General features: G+C 52.1%; 1 protein-coding gene across 7 annotated transcripts in view; it reads right to left on the bottom strand.

Moving 5' to 3' along the window:
* Nucleotides 1-20347, bottom strand: part of NDST1 (N-deacetylase and N-sulfotransferase 1) — a 56011-nt gene that overhangs the window by 12588 nt on the left and 23076 nt on the right. For all 7 annotated transcript variants that reach the window (XM_079145978.1, XM_079145976.1, XM_079145979.1 and 4 more), the window contains 7 exons: nucleotides 18025-18224; nucleotides 13288-14183; nucleotides 8022-8516; nucleotides 4548-4635; nucleotides 3311-3465; nucleotides 2484-2669; nucleotides 680-808 (listed from right to left, as the gene is read on the bottom strand). In XM_079145978.1, coding sequence (XP_079002104.1) covers nucleotides 680-808; nucleotides 2484-2669; nucleotides 3311-3465; nucleotides 4548-4635; nucleotides 8022-8516; nucleotides 13288-13800 — 1566 coding nt within the window. In that variant the 5' untranslated portion in view covers nucleotides 13801-14183; nucleotides 18025-18224. The remainder of the gene's footprint in view (nucleotides 1-679; nucleotides 809-2483; nucleotides 2670-3310; nucleotides 3466-4547; nucleotides 4636-8021; nucleotides 8517-13287; nucleotides 14184-18024; nucleotides 18225-20347) is intronic.

Consider the following 20347-nt stretch of genomic DNA (forward strand, 5'->3'; position numbering starts at 1 on the left):
CCTCTTTTCCAGCCCTGCCTCAGTTTGTAAGGCCGCCAACTCGCTGTGTGGGCTGGGTACAGGCAGGGATGAACCCAGGTCTGAATGATCCCCACGCATTTCAGCCTTCAGGCGGGAGGGTGACCTGAGGTGGGAGCTATTTGTTCTGTCTCGTAAATCAGGAGAGGAGGTGCGCATGGAAAAGAGCGCTCAGCCTAGAGAACTGAACGAAAACGACCACTTGACATTTATTTAATAAAGTACAGGTGATTATTTCCATTTTAAAGATAAGAAAGACAGGCCCAGAAAGCTGAAGTGAAGAGGTTGTGTGTGTGTGTGTGTGTGTGTTAGTGTGGATCTGTGCATGTGCACACATACACACAGGAACAAAGACTGGAAAGAGAACAAGCACAAAAAATTAACATACCAGTATTAAAGTGCATGATCATGAAAGAAAAAGCATGTATATCTAAAAATAAAAAAAATTTGAAAAGAGCAAATGAAAAGAAAAAGAAAGCTCCAATCCTTTAGCCAAGGTCACACAGTAACCCTGACAGTGCCAGGGCTGGGGAGCAGGTCTCCCAACCCCCAGGTTTGCACAGCAGCCTCTCTAGTCTACCCCAGCTGGAAGGCCACTGCAGCTTAGGCCAGGCCACCCAGCAGCCCCTCCTCCCCCAAGCTGCAGGCTCAGAGCACTCACAGGATTGAGGAGCACGGTGAGGAAGAGCTCGCCCCCATTGATGATCTTGTCCAGTTCACTGGAGCCCCCGGGGTACTCGTTGTAGAAGATGGTGTGGGTGAAGAGGCCACAGGTCTGCCGTGGGAGGACCTGGGAGGAGAGGAGAGGAGCTCTAGTGGTTCTGGCATGGATGGCCCTGGGAGATGGGTGGGGGTATCTCCACAGAAAGGCAGCCTCCGACCCTGGCAGGTGCTTGGTCCCAAAGACCCAGCAGCCTGTGATATCCCCCCAGGTAAACCACAGGCCCTTGACATTTTAGACTCCACTACTATTCTCTGCACAAAATAATAAGTAGGACCCAAAGTATCAGAGTGAGAGCATTTCTGAAAACTTGGACCATTTGCAGTGAGTGTCCTTGACCCTCCAGAGCAGCTCTTTGGTGGTGCTTGGCAAGCCTTCTCACAGCACCAGAGTCCCATCTGGTCACACTCATGGTCACGCACTGGCTCAGCAGTTTACTGTGTCACCCCTCAGGAAACCAGGCTCTGAGGGAGCAGGGGATGGGCCTGGCCTATCACAACCTCATGCTCAGAGTTAACAGATGATACTGATGAGGTGGATGGAGGGATGAACAGATGGTCAGTGAGATGAACAAACCTTGCCTTCCCACCGCTGCCCCATCTCAACTGATTACAGCTCATCCTTTCAGTGCCTCAGAGTCAGCCTTAACTCCTCTTTCTCCTTCACCCTATAACCAACTCATCAGCAGATCTCACTGGCAGTAACTTCTAACAAGTCCAATAGTTGATCACATTCTAATCTTGACCCCGGTCCAAGCCACCACCATCTCTGGTCTGGAAGATGGCAGTGACCCCTAATTGGCCTGCCTGCCTCTGCTTTGGTTCCCTAAACTCTCCACCCCACAGAAGAATGATGAAAACCTTTTAAAGTATGAATGATGTGGTGCTTCTTCAAAACCTTCCCATCTCTGACTAAAAGTTGAAGCGCCTTAATGACTAGGCTTACTTGGCTCCCAAGCATCCTGCTACCACCCCGACATCCTCTACCATCAGCCCCTGACTTGCTCCCTCCAGCCATACTAGACTCCTTACTTGGTCCTCAAACACACCCAGCACAAGAAACCTCGGGGCCTTGCACCTGCTGTTTTCTCTACCTTGAACACTCTTCCACATATAGCAGGATGGCTCATCCAAGGAAGGTCCTTCCTAACCTTTATTGAAAATTGCTTCCCCCATCTCCCTTCCCTGCTGATTCTCTCCAGGGCACTTATCACCAACTGGCTGTTATACACTTTACACATTCATAAGCATATTGTCTGTTTCCTACCACTAGAACATCAGTTCTACAAGGACAGGAACCTTTCTGGGTTTTATGCATTTCTGTGTCCCTAATGCCTAAAAAGAGGACAGACACAATAGGAGCGCAAGAGAAGTTCTTAATGAGCAACAAATGGAACAGAAGACTGTCCTTCATCCTCATTAGGACCCCCTTTAAAGAATGCTCACTCCTTGGGGCTGGGGTTGTGACTCAGTGGTAGAGTGCTCACCTAGCATGTGTGAGGCACTGGGTTCAAACCTCAACACCACATAAAAATAAATAAATAAAATAAAGGTATTGTGGCCATCTACAACTAAAAAAAAAAAAAAATGTTCACTCCTTAATTCTCTAAGCTCAAGAGAGGAGCCAGACTGGGAGACTGGCAGCCCACATTCCCAGGGACAGAGCCTCAAAGGCCAAAGTAGCAGCAGAGGTCAGTTTGAAGCCCTAGCCGTGCTTCCCAGGACAGCGCACTTGCCACACTTGCCATGATGCCGTTGTGGATGAAGCCACGGCGGTAGCGGGCTGGCTTCAGGTGGGGGTACTCCTCTGTGCTGGTCACGCGGATGTTCCACACCTGCTTCCAGGCCTCATACAGCTGCACGTGCACGGGATACACACCCGAGTGGTGGGGTGCCACTGCGTACCCCATGTCTGTGGGAATGCCATGCTCCTGGAAAGAGGATGACCAGGGCAGGTTGAGCACAGGGGCATTTCCCCTTTGGGCCTTATTCTCCCTTGTAGAACATAAGAGAAAAATCAGAGGCTAAAATGGCAGGGCAGTTGGTCCAAGCCCCCTGGTGCAGATGGGGAAGCTGAGGCCTACAAGGGAGTGAGAAGCACTCAGAATCTCTGAGTCAGAGTCACAGGCAGAGCTGGGACTATGGCCCAGGTCTCCCAACTCTTTGTCTAGTTCAGGGGCCTCATGCACCCCTCAGCGAAGGTCAAGGGTGGAGACATTTCCTGCCTTCTCTTGCCTCTGATTGGCCAGTGAACCCAGGCTGGGTATCGCCCACCCCCGTGGGAGGTAGCAGCTTGGGCCCAGGGAACACATAGGTCTGAGTTTAAATCCTGGTATGACCTCCCTGAGCCTCTGATTCTTGTCTACAAAGTGGGGCTCTTCTCTTGAGGCTTCTCAGAGACAGAGGCAATACTGGCAGCTCCCCCCACCTTGCCCCTGGGCCCCAGTGTAGCATGAGGATATTGGTGAGAATCTGTCAGATTGTCTGCAAAAGCAGTAATGACACCAGCAGTCAGGACCCCAGGCCCAGCCCCTAGCCCACCCAGCTCTGCCCTGTAGGGAATCTTACTCACGACAGCGAACTTCTTGTTCAGGGCCATTTGTTCCGCCAGCACGGACTGATTGTGGAAAAGGTGAGGCTGCATGTGGCTCCACATGTGGGGGAACCACCAGAACTCCTTCACATACGACAGCAGCAGGTCGTCCCCAGCATCCTCAGCATCAGTACCTGCAGTCCCAGCATGTCGGCTCAGTCCAGGCCTCAGGCCCATGAGGCCCTCAAGCTGGACCAGGCCTGGGGATGGGCATGCATAGCCATGGCCCACCCAGACGCTGCCATGAAGGTATCTGAGTTACAGTGAAGGAGAAGATGGAGTTCCAGAGCCCTGTGTTCCAATCTACAGTGTGTCCATAACTCAGGAGTGACTTTGGTCAAGACCCTGGGCCCTTGGGAAGTAGAACCAACTGTCTCAAGGGTTTCTGCTACCTCTGACATGTCCGCTCTACCCTGTTCCGATGACCCAAATGGGTCATTTGTCTTCTAGTGATTTGTAGAAGGTCTTTTGTGTATAAACAGCACAGTTGACCCTCTGACTTGGGTGTATTACCACTACCACCCCCGGCAGGCTAAAGATCAAGAAAATAAAAAACACAGAGCTGGGTGTAGTGGTGCATGGTCATGATCCCAGCAACTGGGAGGTTGAGGCAGGAGGATCACAAGCTCAAGGCCAGCCTGGACAACTTAGAAAGATCCTGCCTCAGAACAAAATTTGTAAAGAAAGGGGGACCTTAGAGAGAAAGGGTTCCTGGGTTCAATCTCCAGTGCCACCCCCATCCAATGCAGAGACCCAGCAGCATCACTCCTATTTGACTTGGGGGCTGTGTTGCACATTCTGCCCCCCTTTTGACTCTAAACTAAACTTAGAACATTGGACCTGCTGGGGAGGTACAAGTACAGCATACCTTCATTTTCTATGCTACATATTTCTGTAATGTTCTTAAAATTCAACCAGTTTTTCTTACACAAAAATAATACAAATAATTTTAAAAGGATGGGGCAGTGGGAGGTGGGAGGGAAGATGCCCCACCTAGGACAGCACAGCCTGAAGGCCAGGGAGTGATGCATGGAAACTATTGTCATTGTTGTTATCCCCAAATGACCCCTGCCGAGGACTCTACTCTTGTGGCCTACTGGCTCTGGGGGACTTTTGCCCTTGGTGTGAGCAAGCCCAGTTGCTTACACAAGACTCTGAGGATGTGGGTGTGGGCAGTCCCAGAAGTCAATAGAAGGGGCAGGGCAGGCTCACCTACCTGTGTGGAAGAATTTCCCTGAGTAGCCCAGGTTGAAGGTGAAGTTTGGGATGTGTGTGCGTAATTCATTCTGTGTATCAAACAGGGCCTGGGATAGGAGAGGAGAAAGAAAGGCAAGAGAGGAAGTCAGAAGCTCCCTGGTCATTCCACAGAGACCTGAGAAGTGTTCCATCCCAGCAAGATCCGCTGCAAAACTGGTAGGGTCCAGTAAAAATGCACACATGCAGGACTGCAGGTGTGGCTCTGTGGTAGGGCTCCTGCCTGGCACACCCAGCCCTGTGTTTGATCCCTAGCACTGCTCAAACAATGAAATCATGAGACCATTATTCAAAAGTAACCAAGAGCGTCAAGGGGCTAACAGCAGAGCATTCCACCATGTTTGAGCCCCGTGTGAGCACAGGCTCTGCAGGATGACATGGGCTGTGCACAGGAGACTGGCCTGCGCTGCCTTCACCAGGCCTCTAGCACAAAAAGACCTGGGCTCCAGCCGGGCTTTTTTGTGTGTCCTTAAAAAGCTTTGTGACTTCTCTAGGTCTCAGTTTCCTAAACTGCATCATGGAGATGATCTCTCTCTCTCTCTCTCCCATGGGAGAAGTAATTCTCTTGGGAGAATTAAGTGCAATGCTGCTTGTAAGACTGCCTGATATTTGGTTAAGTAATGAAAAACGGGGACCACTGTGACATCTGTGGTCACTGCCACTGCAAGCCTCAGAGTCTACATGCGAAGGAGTTCTCCCTTTTGGTGGAATATCAAAGGATCAAGACCCGTCCAGAATGTGCTGTGTACCCGGCACCATGATGTTCCTGTGCCTGGCACACACAGCTCTCTGCAGGTCAGTGAAGGGATGCTTGCCCTTGGGAAACAGATGTGTTATTGCACTCCAGGGTCAGGACTGCAGGGTTCACAGCTGCTAGGAAACATCCCCGACCCTGCTTTTAGGACATGTTGCACACTAAAAGTCCTGGCTCTCTTAGGACAGTGTTGTCATCCCTAAGGCTGAGTACTGCCTGCTAGATGTGCATGCCCGTCTCCTATGGGCAAGCTACTTCAACTCTTTGAGTCTCAGTGCCCTACTTTGCAAAACAGGTCTCAAAACAACATCCACCTTGCCAGGCTGCTGGGAGGACCAAATGAAGCAGTGCACAGAGGGTTGAGCAGAGCGCAGCACCCACCAAGTCCTGCGTAAGCAGCTCCTCTTGGTATTTTGTCAACTGTGGAGCAGAGCCAACACTGTACAAGCTAATAAGGTGACATGCAGGTCCATGAAAAAAGGACACAGTGGTCACCTGTGCTTGGATTAAAGAGGAAATTGCTCTGCCCTTTTCTATTGACAAGGATGTTTAAGAGTAAAGAGACCCGGCTGAAGAAGCACTCTGCAATTTGCTCTGAGCTGAGTGTATAGGAGAGGGCACCTTGATATGTATCCTTCCACAGAAATTGCTCCAAACTGCTGTCATGCTTCTCACTTCAGAAATGGGGAGAATAAGAAACCTAAGTGCACAACCCAGGGCTCACTGGGGGACACAGTGACCTCCTCATGGGCTTGACTCTGGAGCCCTGTCATGGACCACAGTCACAAGAGGGCTCCCCTTGACAGGCAGCAAGGGCCTGGTCTGAGCAGGAAAGAGCAAAGTGGGGCCGCTGAAAGAGCATCCTAAGTAGGAAACAGGGCGATTTACTCTGCTAGAGGTTGGTCCACTGGCTTCACAAGAAAATGTTTAGATCAAAGACTCGGCAGGGGTCATCTTCAATCTTTCTTCAGTAGGACAGCTCTTCAGGAATTGAAATTTCAGGAGGAAGTACAATCAAAGGCATGCTGCCCTGTCCAGATCCGCGGGTGGCATAGAGGGTGGAGTTTGGCCATCTGAGCATGACCCTGGTCCCACCCAGCTAGCCGGACACCCCTGGAAAGCCCCTGTGAGTGCTGTGAAACAGCCTATCATCACTCCATCTGGTCATTTCACAGCTGAAGCTCAGCAGTGGGAAGGGACTGGCATGCATCACCTAGTCAGTCCGGGTCATATTGGGACTTGAGTCAAATTGGTCTCGAATCCCCACAGGATGACCACTCCCCAACACAATCCACTCTGTTCTTCTCTGGGGTTATAAAGAAGAGCAGAGAGTGCACTCCTGACCAAGAAAAGGCACAGACCTCACGGGGATCCTCCTTGCAGACCCCATGGCACTTAGCAGAGCTTCAGGTGGACAGAAAACAGCACACCAGGCAGGACTGCTCAGAGAGAGCTGTGCTCCTCTCACAGGTCCCTTTAAAGCCTCCTGGGAGCATCAAAGAGAAGTCTTGGTTTGGTGCTAATATGTTTCTAACACTCGCTAATCTCCTGTGAGAGAGGACACCGGTCAGCAGGCAGCCGCATCTCTCAGAATTTAATCCCCAGTTTTGTTTTCATTGGATTTATTGTTATGGTGCCCTCTACTCCCAGCAACCCACTGTGATTCCCATGTACGCTAGGATGTTGCCTCCTTTGCAAGTAACCTGAAAACTGTATTTTCACGACTGTTTAGTGGTCTTAATTTATAGGCTTCTCCTTTACTGTGACAACTCCTGTGGGTATAAAATTTTGTGGTTTGCCAGTGTTTTAACATACAGCTTTGTTGGGTAAACACTTTTTGAATGCAACACAAGGATTCACTATCTATACAGACCTCAGCTAAAACATGCCATATATGTAATTCCAGCTCCAATTTTTAAGAACTTTATGGGCACTCTGATATTGACACAAACATTTTCGGGAGTTTAAAGTCTTATCCAGATGAAAAGGCAGATGGCTGACACTGCAGTTCCCACTTTCATGGTTTTTTTTTTGCTTGTTTTGGGGTACCGGGGATTGCACTCAGGGGCACTCAACCTCTGAGCCACATCCCCAGTCCTAATTTGTATTTTATTTTGAAACAGGGTCTCACTGAGTTGCTTAGTGCCTCGCCATTGCTGAGGTTGGCTTTGAACTCTCGATCCTCCTGCCTCAGCCTCCTGAGCTGCTGGGATTACAGGCATGGGCCATGGAGCCCGGCTTCCCACTTTCATGTTTTGACTACTGGTCTTCCTCCACACACATACGCTTCAACTCTGCACTCAGGTGCAAAGGTCTACATTTGCCAGGTTCGGTGGCACATGCCTATAATCCCAGGGGCTCAGGAGATTGAGGTAGGAGGATTGTGAGTTCAAAGTCAGCCTCAGCAACTCAGTAAGGCTCTAAGCAATTCAGTGAGACCCTGTCTCAAATTAAAATATAAAGGCTGGAAATGAGGCTCAGCGGTTGAGTGTCCCTGGTTCAATCCCCAGTACCAAAAAAAAGTCACTCTGTTTAATACTTCAAATAAATTTTAAATAATACTTCCTTTGAACACAAGTTAGTGGGGGAAGTGAACTTTGAATAACTAACAGCACAGGGGAAGTGCAGGTAGGGCGGTCACATGGGGGACACAAGGGTTGATGTCCATGAGGCCCACCTTACCTTCACGTCCTCCACCTTCATGCGTGTGCCCTCCTTGCCCACGAAGATATCATCGATATCCACCAGGATGTAGCGGTCCAGAGGCAGCGAGAGGCGCTTACCCGTGAGGAAGGCCACAGCATCAACAAAGACCAACTTGTGCAGCCAGAAGTTGAGGTTGTTGCCGAACAGCACTCGCTGGATGCCATCGTGCAGGCCCAGGTCCTGGACCACCGTGGCGTGCAGCGCAGCATGCAGGCCCGCATCAGCTCCCAGGTGCGGGATGGACTCGGACGAGCGTGTCTTGGCCAGCAGCACTGGCTCATAGGTGGAGTGGTTGGACTGGAACACGGTCCAGTCCTCGCCAGGCAGCACGCCCTTCTCCACCTCGCTGGGCCGTGTCACGTAGAGCAGTGGGGACTTGGGGTTGATGCTGCAGTCCTTCAGGCCCAGGTTAGAGTGCAGGAACAGGGGGAAGCCCTTGAGCTGTGCGCTCAGCAGGCTGTTCTCGTTGGCCTGCAGCCGGGGCAGGGTGGGAAGGGGAACAGCTGTCAGATCTGGAACTCCAAGGGACATGGAACTCAGATACACACCGAAAACTGTAACATCAACAATATTTACAACATTCACGGGTGGGCTCGCCATGCTGCTGGCATGGTGGTCTGCCCTCTCCTCTGCCCACAATAGTACACTAGTGAACAAGTCTGATTGGCTTACCAAAACCAGGCAGGGGGTCCATGTGCTTTGCACGCTGGAATGCTGCTAATCCTCCTAGTGACCCAGCGGTGGAGGTGTTGTCAGACCAGGCCATTTTATACATAAAGAGACAGGCCTAGAGAGTCCAAATCACCAGGAGGGAAGTCCAGCAGTGAGAGCATGGACTCTGCTACCAGACTGTCTGACCTTGGCTGGTTATATCTTTTCTCCAGGCCAGAGGAGTTGTCTGGGGTGGGGGAGCAAAGACATTCTCCCACACAGCATTCCCAACGTCCCTTACACCCCCATGCCCCTGAGGTCACCTCTTACAGAATCCAGCACCCATGCCTATGCAATCACTGCCAGCAATGTGAGGTCCTGGGGCTGCCCAGCACCCTGGGGGTTTACAGACAGCATAACACTCAATAGCTCTTCCCTAGGCCTACAGTTCCTGCTTCACCATGGGTCATGCTACACAGAAGAGATTCGCAGTTATAGACAAGTAGATTTCTGGGCACAGTCTGCTGGTTCAGGAAGTCTTCCAGAGAAAGGGACTTCTGAGATAATATTTAAAGAAAGAGTCATCAACTAGGGGAGAGGTGGAAGACAAGCCCCAAGAAGAGTAAAGGCCTGAGGTAGGAGAGGTTCAATCAAGAGAGACAGGAGGAGACGAGGCAGAACATTCAGCTGGGGACAGAACAGCAGAACCCTCGAGGCTAGAAAGGGTAGCAGGAAGCCACCAAAGACTCCATCAAAGGGTATGTGACAGGGATGACAGGTTCCAATCTATTTTGAAAAGATCTATGTGACTGCCTTGTGGAGAATGAGTGGAGCAGGGCAAAGCATGGGTGAACAAAAGGCCTGTGATGCGTCTGGAGAGGGGACAGACTTGTGCACTGGTGCCATCGGGGTCACCTGGGTGAGCAGACCTGGGCACACAGCTGAGCAGCGAGTGGGAGGCCCAGTTCCAGCTGAGCCCTGTTCCTCAGCGTGAAACCGTGCCTGCCCGCAAGGGTGCCTTGCACTGATCTCCTCCAGAGACTCTGCTTTTCCTCATTTCCACAACAGTTCTTTGGGGCCCTGGTCTTATAAAGTGCAATGAGGAGCCTACACTGGTTGCTCCACACACAAGGAGTATGTGCCAATTCTACCCGCAGCACCCTGAGCCAGCCCCAGAGGTGGTGGTCTCATGCCAGGCCCCATCAAGCCCATCCTCAGAGGACACTTCCCCCAGCCCCAGACGTCCCACAGCCCGAGCCAGGTTGGTCAAGAATGGACCTGCTTCAGCTGTGGGGCAGAGACACTTCAGATCCTGTTCACATGTGCCAGGGCCTGGGAAGCCACAGAACACGAGGGCTGAAGATCCTATTTCAAAGTCCCGACCCTGAGCTGACTGCCAGGTGCTGGCAGCTCAGCCTGCTGCCCAGACAGAGAGAGAGAAAGCCAAGTTGCTGATAGCCGACCGGGTCGGCAGTGACAGGAACCAGCCAGGGAAGGGAACAAAGAGTCTGGCATTGCTGGCTGGCCCCACTGCAGGCTACACCCCCAGGAGCAGAAGAAACTCCTCCTGTTCCTCGGCTCTGAGGACCCTCCCCAGAGACACTGGGTCTTCCAATGGTGTTAACCAGGGAGAGGAAGGGAGATCCCTGAGCCAGATGGGAAGGCAGAGACCTCATAGATTTAAGAATTAACTGGCTGGTGCCCTGGGAACCCCATGCCCCCTTTCTGGGCTCAAATCCTCCATTAGCCAGTTTCCTCTTACATGGTCTCCTGTGGTCAGATTAAAAGCAACAAGCTTAGTTGTCAAACCTTGGCTCTGTGACTTACAAGCTATGTCACTCTGGTTAGGCCTTTTAACTTTTCCAGACTCAGGTTCTTAACCAAAAATAAAGTGTCCACCTTCACAAAGTAGTTATGAAAATTAAACATGATAATGCCTGAGAAGCAATGAGCTCAGTGTCTGAACACATAAGTGTTCAATCAAAGAGGCCAGGTGGCTTCTGCCAGGTGTGTTCAGGGCCAGAGCACCCAGAGTCACAAGGATGGGGCACGACAGTGCTGGGAACTGGGACTTGGGATGAAGAAATCCAACCCCACCCTCCAGGACCTCACAGGAGCACACTGGTCAAAGCCACAAGACAAAGTACACCACTAGTAGCTTGGCTGAACTTGGAACGACAAAACATGAGAGCTGCCATTTGTTGAGTGGCTCTGGGTCCCAGGCCTAGTGCTCAGTGCTTCCCGCCCATTGTCTTGTTTTATCTCCAATACAGACCAGCGAGGCAGGAGCCACCATCAGTCCCACTTCACAAATGGGTTGAGCATCCTGCCCAAGGTCACTTTTAAGTGCCAGAAAGATTTAGCCCAGGGCCTAGAGTTTTAAGTCCCTGCTCTCGCACTGTCCTAGGAATCCAGCCTGGGTGGGAACAGGAGCATGAGCATCTCCAGAGCCCCATAGTCCTCAGGCACTCAGGGCTTGACAAGCCCAAGGAAAGAGACGAGAGATGGGCCTAGAAAACCAGGGGGCACAAGTTTGAACTGAATAATCACAGGCTTGTGCTCAAAATCTAGGAGGGGGCTTGTCGTGTGTAATAATGTAGGAAGAGTAGGAAAATCTAGAACTGCCACTGAGTCCACAGTGGGACACTGAGTGCCCCTTGCTGGGCCTTATGTTCACCTTCTATAACGTAAGGAACTGTAGCTAGATAGATAGGGTCCAAACTCTGCTGCACCAGTTGCGCCCAATGTGCCATGCCCACTGCCTGGTCACAGAGACTGAGAGTTCTGTGCACTGCATGCGGCCCCTGATGCAGACTTCTACTAAATAAATGGTAGTGAAACTCCTGGACTAGCCACACAGTGGTTAAGACAAAGACCACCAGAGCTGGACTGCTTGGCTTCAAAACCTAGAGAACACTTGGGCACATTTCTTAATCTCCTTGCCTCAGTTTCCTCCTCACCTAAATAAGGACACCGTCTGCCTGCTTATTAGAGTGCAGTGAGTTCACTGGCCTAGAGCATGTAGGAATGCACCGCCCCGAGCAGGCTCTCAATAAATGTCAGCCATTCTGACGATTTTCAGGCCTGGGGCTCTGAATCAAACTTAATGAAGTTCATGGCAGGAAAGGGTATGAAGTCCAGGAGAAAAAGGGGGAAAAAATAGACAATGGAGACAGTCTGACTTTATGCTTCTGTAAAGCCACAAACCAGGCCAGTGCTCCCCAGAGGGTGCTCTGTGAAAGAGATCAAGCCAGTGGGGGAACAAATCTCACCGGCTCACTCTTCTGCAGGACTTCTGAGGACCTTCCATTTCGTGGCTCACAATGCCTGTTAGTGGCAGAGCCTCCTGCTGTATTAGTGCATGAAAGAACATGCCGTGGGAACGCTCAACCAGACCAGCCCCTCCCGGCACCAAGCACAGGGCCAGCACACCCGTATGGGGAGGCCTAGGATGCAAGCCCTTCTGATCGTCTCCTACGCCTCCCCTCCTGGCTCACACCAAGCCACAGCCCGCACAGGACAGTGCACTTACTGTCCCTTCCTTCTGGAGGGCTCTTGGCACTGAAGGCCCCTGGCTCCTTCCCTCACCTCCCTCAGGTGGCTTTCTTCCCTGGCCTGCTGTAAGAGTGCAGTCAACCACCCACAGCACGACCCTCTGGGCTGCCCCCTGCCCTGCTCCTTGTGCACTTCTCACTGCCACATGCCAAGTTCGTCTGCCCAGTGCCAGGCCCCCACCAACTCCTGCTGCACTGGCACGTCAGCTCCCTGAGAGCAGGGGCTTCGTCCTTTCTGATTATCACTCTACCCATGCCTAGCAAAGACCCGACTGCTGATGTGCTTGGTACCTCAGTGCTCCGTGAGGAAAGGAATGTCCCCCCAAAACCCAAACGGAGTCGCAGCCAGTGCTCATTTCATCTTGCCTAACCACACCCATAGAACCTGCGTCCGCTGCTCCCAACCTCCCCTTCCCAAGGTAGATTCTCCTTCTTGGCAAGGAACCTAACCCCAGTGGTCATTTTGAGAGCCCCACAAAAACCAGAACAGTTCCCAACCCACACACTGGGATTTCTTTCTCCTCCGTCTCCCAATGCGAAATGGCTGTGAGCTGGCAGGTGCATACATTCCATTCTCCACTGCCGCCGGGAGGAGAGAACATGGGATAGAGCTCAAATTGCCCAAATCTGGTCTCCAATCTCAGCTACCCACTGAGATTAAGAGCCTCAAATAGGTAACCCAACCCCCAAGCCTTGATTTTCTCATCTGCAAAATGGGAACAAATTCCCTCCCTTGGATTGCCATGACAGGTTTCAGAGTCCTGAGCAGAGCATGCCACCTCCCACCCTGCACCCATCCCCAGGGATTCTCCAGTACAACTCTCTGCTGTGTGCTGAACCCCTATGTGTCAGGAAGTCCCCCTCCCAAGCACCCCTAAAACTTATAAAGCACTCACCAGGCACCCACCTAACCTTCAAGACAAGCCTGGGAGTAGGTACAACCATTGTACCCATTTTACAGATGAGAAAAATTCGGTGCTCCACTAGTGAGTTCAGAGGTCTGGGTCTGAGGGCTCAGGGCCCAGCCTCCTGCCTACCTTGAAGAAGCCAATGATGCCCACGCCATAGGCCACACAGTACTTGTCCAGCAACTCGCGGTTCCAGGCATCCAGATTGACATACTTGAGGATGTTCTCATAGATGATGAGGGCGAAGCGGCCACGGCCCTTGTCGGTGAGTGTGGGCATGTCCCCCTTGCCTGGTGCAATCTCAGTGCGGTACTTGAAGCGACTGGACTCCAGGATGGCCACCACCTCCTGGCCCAGCTGTGAATAGAGGCTCTCCACGAATACCAGCACCAGTGGGTCAGTGCGAGAAGGGGTAACCACCTGCACAGGCTTGAGGGGCAGTAGGCGGCTGGGGGCCACAGGTGGCGGGTCCCCACAGTCCGACTCAGGGGCATCTACGGAGGGCTCCAGACCCCGCTTCCAGCCATATAGGTAGTAGGCCGAGACAAAAACGCTGAACAGGCAGAAGATGAACAGCAGGAAAAGGACAGCCTGTGGGGACACATGCCGACACAGTCTCCGGAGGCACGCCAGGGCAGGCATCCTGGCCCCCGAGACCTTGGCCACCGGAGGCCCGGCCTGCCCTGGCCACCCCAAGGCCCCACACAGGAGACACAAGAGTCGTCAATCAACCAACGAATTCACAGAGACTTAGGAAGCGAGGCCCTCAATGGACAGCAGGAGTGGAGGCTCGGGTCCCCAGGCCTTCCTCCCAGCCAGGGGCGCAGTCTAGAGGCTGGTCTCACTCCTTCCTTCCTCTGCGCCCCTTTATGTCACCATGGCAAACCCCCACTTGGTCCTGCACAAAGCAGAAGTGCCCCAGGGCGTCAGGGCCTCCTGGGGGGACTGGGCAGCAGGCCAGAGGACACTAGGCAGGCCCAGAGGTGTTGCATGCCGCTCACTCAGTAGGGCCCACGGGGCTGAGGCTGTGGAGAAAACAGGAGAGTCAGTCAGACACACAGGTCCTGACCAGGTCATCCAAGTTTAAGTCTTGCTGCCAAACCTGGTAGAATGATTTGAGGCAAGTTTCTGTGAGCCTCAGTTTCCCCGTGTGAGAAACAGGGCAGACGGTAAATAGTATCCATCTCACAGGAGGTTGGAGTATGAAGTCCTGTGATATATATCAATCACGTAAAGCAGTATAATACACAGTATCTATAAATAGTAACTGTTCTTTCTCATTATTATCAGAGTCTAAGACTAGGCCAAGAAAAATTCAGAAGCAGAAAGAACAAAGTGAATCACTAAACAGTTGCAAGGCCTAAGAGCAAGAGGTGGAACTCTAGATCAGAACCTTCCTTTCGCTTCCCTTCCCCTGACCCCCAATTCTCTCTGAGTGACCGCAGCAGCCCTAAGCAGCGGATGAAAAGACTGCACCAGAAGCAGCCACGGCAGGGTGCAAGCCAGGACCATGAGGCACCTGTGCAGGAAGGCCCAGGTGAATCCCTGCATTGCTCAAGCTCATCTGTGACATCAGCACCCCTGCACAGGGCTGGGGCTGAGGTTAACTGAGTAAATGTGTCTACAGGGCTTGACAAAGACTCACTTAGAAATGGAAGCTGTCGTCATGTGCTCCTAACGCAGTCACACGTCCATGCCCCAGGAACACAGACTCACAGTGCACACAGCAACTCTGGACACCAGATGCCCACATCCCCTGCCTGGGGATCCCAGGCTTCCAGGAGACATGAAGGTTTCCCAACACCGGTTCTGTCCACCTAGAGAGCCAGAACCCAGGTTCCGGCCTCCTCCTCCAGACTGAAACCCCCAACTGGCCTTGCCACTGCCCCATTTCACTGGGAAGAGTACACAAAGACTCACGTACCCTGGGCAAAGGCCCCAATTCCCTTGTCTCAAAGCAACCCAAACACAGCCTTCCAGTGTCCCCTAAACATGAGTGGAAGTCACCAAGAGTGACATTTCCCAGCAATCCAAGGAGCTGCTTTCTACTAGCTGCAGCTACTGAGAGCTAGAGGGAGAGCACCCCAAGCTGGAATACAAGTGTGAGAAACTGGGCTGCGGCAGTCAGAAAGGGAACTGGAGTCCAGAGATGGCCTCCAGGGCGAAGGCCTTTGAAGTCCCTCCCAGCCCCAAGACTATATGCTGTGCTTGCAGGGGTCTTGCGCACCAGAGACCCAACAGTTGCACCTCTAGGATAAATTCCTAGAAGTAGTAATTGCAGGAGTGTGTAAAGATTTCTCCACAAGAATACAAATCCCAATGCTGTTTATAATGGCAGATGCTCAATAATGGGGCACTGTCATTAGAAACTACAATGTAAGCATGTGACAGACTCCTAGGCAGTCATTTATAGTATCTCCAAGAAAGACATTTACTGACATTTACCATATATATTGTTGAAGTGGGAAACATTTATAAAACGGTTTGTATGTGTGGTCATATTTTTGTTAAATATTTTTATGCATAGGCTAGAAATGGGTACTAAGTGGAAAAAAAAAAAGAACGTTAACAGTAATCATCTCTGAGTGAGATTCATTTTCTGCTTTTTGTCTGTGAAATGAAGAGAAGAGCTCAGCAGCAGGTTTGGTCCCAGCTGTGCCAGGACGCACTGTGTGACACCCAGCACACCCCATCCATCTCTGGGCTTCCTGCCTCTTAGGAGCTGGTTTCTGGGGGTTCTCCTACCTCTGCTGCTCTCTGCTGAGTCCTCACTGTGTGCCAGCACCATGGTGACCCTGAGGCACCTGGAGAGCAGGCATCCACAATGCTGGGAGACAAGTGTGGTCGCTGGGGCGAGGAAAGGCACTTGGGAGAACTGAGGGGGATGTGACCTCTCCAGAGAGGGAGAGTAGGACCCAGGAAGGATTCCTGGAGGAAGTGGCACCAGAACTGGCCAGCACAAGAAGGAAGGGTTGTCCGGGACATGGAGAGGGAATGGCCTACAATGCAACCTGAAGATAAGGGGGGGTGTGGCACTTTCCAGGGACTCCCTGCAATTCTCAGTGAGAGCAGGGCAAGAAAGGGCAGGTATTCTGGGCAGAGCCTGGAAGGCTGGAGTGGCTGGTCCTGCTTGTGCCCAGGGAGCAGCGGTGTCCTGTTTGCCACTGATGAGGGCCATCTGCAGCCACAGCCCAGCCCCACCCTTGGTCTGTGGCGAGAGTTGAGGCAGAGTGGGTGGGAAGGCAGGGGTGCCCTGAGGGTGGCTTGCCCACGTGGGTGTCCAACCCCACAGTAGAGGAGGAGAGCCTGAGTCATGGCCGCTGACCCTCCATCCATTAACAGCCTTTTGGCGTGTTAATGATGCAGTTCACAGAATCTCAGGCATCTGGGGGTCATGACCCTTGGCATCTGGGGGTCATGACCCTTGTTGGGAATCTGACAACGTTCCTCAGATATATAAAAATGCACATTTTAAAAATGCACATGGCTGCCAAAGGTTAGGATGGAGGACGAGTGGGGAGCACGGAGGACTTCAAGCCACTTTGAATGATGCCGTGTGGTGGCCATGTGTCACCATACACTTGTCTAAGCCCAGAGAATGCAGGACACCAAGAGGAACCCTACTGCCCACTGAGGGAGCCGGGTGACAATGACATGTCCATGTGGTTCATCGACTGTAACAAGGGGGCCGCTCCATGGGGGATGCTGATGCTGCCTGCCCTACACTGGAGAGGCCTCTCCTTGCAGCCCCAGTATGGCCCCTGCCTCCTCCTCTCACTGCACACCCGGGAAGAATCCTCACCCCTGGAGGCCCTGGCCTTTCCAGGGAGGCTGGGATAAGGCCATAGCAAAACCCAGGCCAGAGCAGGCAAAAGAGGCCCTATCCCTCAAGAAAGCCAAGTGCCCTGGGCCTGAGGAGAGCCAGCTCACTTTTGTAAACAAAGCGCCGACCACCCAGCGTGCTGACGGGGGCCACACACGGCCTCACTGCCACCCACTCAGAGGCCCACAGCCAGCCAAGGAGCCCTTCTCCCAGCACCCCCTGCATTATAGAGTCCCATGGCTCAGAAGTAAAGTCCTGGGGGGCTTCTCACGCCCCCGGCCACCAAGGCCTCAAGGAGAACTGGGGTTGGGGCCTCAATGCCCACCTAGCACGTGGGCCATGCACCCTTGCCACCCTCTTCCCCTAAACCACAGCTGGCCTGGCCAGTCACCCAGCTTGGTCAAGCATCCAGGCCTTCGCTGGTAAAGTTCCCATTGCCAGGAATGCCTCCCCCCACCCCAAGACACTTACTCATCCTTCACGATCCCAGTTCCAATGTCACCGCCTCTCTTAAGTCATCTCCAGCCCCCACTCCTCCTGCCTCAGAGTCCCATTCCCAAGCCTCCACCCGCCCCCCACTCACCGTGAGAGGCTGGGAACCAGGACCCTCAGGCCCAAACAGAGCGCAGATATGTGGTCTTTGGCTCACACAGTGTTTTTCTTTAATTTGAGATTAGTTAGCAACATTTAAAATCAAGAGGTTTCACATAAAAGTCAGAACTTTAACTTCTCTTTTAAAGCAGCACGTTCTAGCAACACTGGGCACATATCGCAACCAGCCACCATCAGCTGAAGCAAGTACAGAGCCCACTTCAAGGTCCATGCACCCTGCAGTCAATCTCCTGCCAGTGTCTGGGGCACCAGAGCCTGTGGTCTGTGCAGAGCAGGTCAGGGGACATTTTCATACCGTCTGCCCATGGCGGGCCAGCACTTACTGACCCCTGGGTGGATGGGCCCTGCCAGGCACCTGGTACACAGAGGTGCCTGGGGTGCCCCTCAAGGACAGGAACCAAGTCTGGTCCATCAAGGAAGCTCCCACTTACCCTAAAGCCAAGTCCTTATCGAGGACTCAAGATGTGAATGAAGGAGTAGCTGTAGTTATTCTCAATTTGCAGATGAGAAGAAGGCTCCAAAGTAAAGTGACTTGCCACAGTCACACGGAAACCACTAAATCTTGATTCAAATGGGTTTCCTTTCTGACTTTGAGTTTGGTCTTTCATTCCTCCATGAAACTCAGGAGTTTCTATAATAAAACAACAACAATGCCATTAAAATTATCATCAATAGGGGCTGGGGTTGTGGCTTAGTAGTAGGACACTTGCCTAGTATGCATGAGTCACTGGGTTCAATTCTAAGCACCACATATAAATAAATGAATAAAATAAAGGTCTATCAACATCTAAAAAAAATTTTAAGTTGTCATCATTAGTAATACTGATACCACACATGAGCATTTACTATGAGCCTGGCACTATGCTAATAAGCATTTTTCACACCTTATCTCATTCAATCCTTACAATGTAAACCGTCATTATCTACATCTACAGTTAAGGAAAATGAGACCCAGAGAGGTTAAGTCATTTGTCCAAGATCACACAGCTAGGCAGTGGCAGAGTTAAAATTTCAGATCGCATGAGAGGGAGCACTCCAGAGACTGCAAGAGAGCCTTAGCTGGGGAGTTTGAGGGGGACCTCAGCCACCAAGGCCTCCAGCCCTCGGTCAGGCTCCCACTGTGCTCTCCCAGCCCTAGCACCAGCTTTCCTGCCAAGGTGCTGGGGATAATGAATGAGATGCTCTGGTTGTCATGGAGACGCCATGGCAACGCCGCACTTTCGGGAAATACCACGGTAACCGTGGCCACTGCTCTAGAGTTGAAAGTCATTCCTTACCCCACCTCCCTACCCAAAAGTGCGCTGGAACTCCTCAGGACCCATAAGGGAAGGGAGCCTTTTTACAGAGCAAGCAGGGAAGGGGTCCTGGCTTAGGATTCAGATGAATGGGTGGGCTCCAGTAGTGAGACGAGAGCTCCTGAAAGCAGACACAGAGACTGAGCTAGCTGTGCCTCTGATGGTGAGGCATGTCCAATCGCCCAACTCACATGTGTCTGGTGCCTACTGCATGCCTCCAGGCCCTGGGGAAGGGCCGTGTGCTTATCCCGTTTCACCTAGCAGCCTGGAAAATGGTAGTGCATGGCCGCTAGTAATGCGGTTAAGGCTCAGTCCAGAGCCAACTGCTTGGGTTGGAATCTCAGCTCCATTTTCTACCAGTCTTGTGACTTTGGCACAAATCTTCCAACATCTCTGAGACTATTACACCAACTATAAAATAGGTTTTATACTATTATCTATCTTGAGGGGCAGTTGCCACAACTAGGACAGATGATGCAAGTAAAACATTCAGCCTAGTGCCTGGCACATGATGATGCAGGCTAATGAAGTGTCCATTTAACAGATTTTAAAACTGAGGCTCAGGAAGGAACTGGCCCAAGGACACACACCAAAATAACAGAGGACCCAGAAAGAGAAGACAAGAAGTCAGGCCAAAGGAAAGGAGCAAGGGAATGGGCTCCAGGAAGGGTGGGACAAGGGAAAGGGCCCCAAGTGGGACACCACCCTGGGAGCTAGGAATGATGATGAGTGTTCCCTATTCCCTCAGTCTACACGCAGGTGCCGAGTACAGTACTAGGCACTAAAAAGGCCGTGGTGACTCAGACCCTCAAAGTAGGATTTCTAAAGGCCTTTGGGCATCTTGGTTTTATGTCTCTGGTATGATGTTGCTGCTGGTCAAATGGGGACAGATCCCTGCAGCCCCCAGAGATCACCCACCACACAGTGTATCTGCAGCCCAGTGGGCCCCTTCCCACACACGCTAACTCACATGCACATGAACGCATAAGCAAATGCACACAGGACTGACACGCCCAAAAGGTGTCATCAGAGGCATTCCAGCCACACCGACACTGGGAGGAGGGACAGGAAGCTGAGAAGAGGTCGTGTGGAAAGAACCTGCAGACAGGCTCAAAAGTAAGCGAATGGGAGAGGCAGGACAGTGGCAAGCTAAGTCCAGACTTGGCAACTTAGCCAGACCCTGTCTGGAAACAAAAGAAATAAAATGCACTGGGGGTGGAGATCAGTAGTAGAGCAGTCGCCCAGCAAGCTCAAGGTCCTGGGTTCAATCCCCAGCACCGCGCCCCCCATACACACTGATTAGGTACAGAGCTGGGCAGGGGAAGGTGGTGTACGGTGCAGGTCAGGCACTGATAGCTCCACACCCTACACTCACCCAGAGCCACTCCCCACAGCTGCCCCAGCCCCTCCCAGCCTGTCACACCCCCAGTACAGTCACACCACCACCCATTACCCAGCC

Source organism: Sciurus vulgaris (genome assembly GCF_902686455.1).
Source record: "Sciurus vulgaris genome assembly, chromosome: 6".
Taxonomy (NCBI): domain Eukaryota; kingdom Metazoa; phylum Chordata; class Mammalia; order Rodentia; family Sciuridae; genus Sciurus; species Sciurus vulgaris.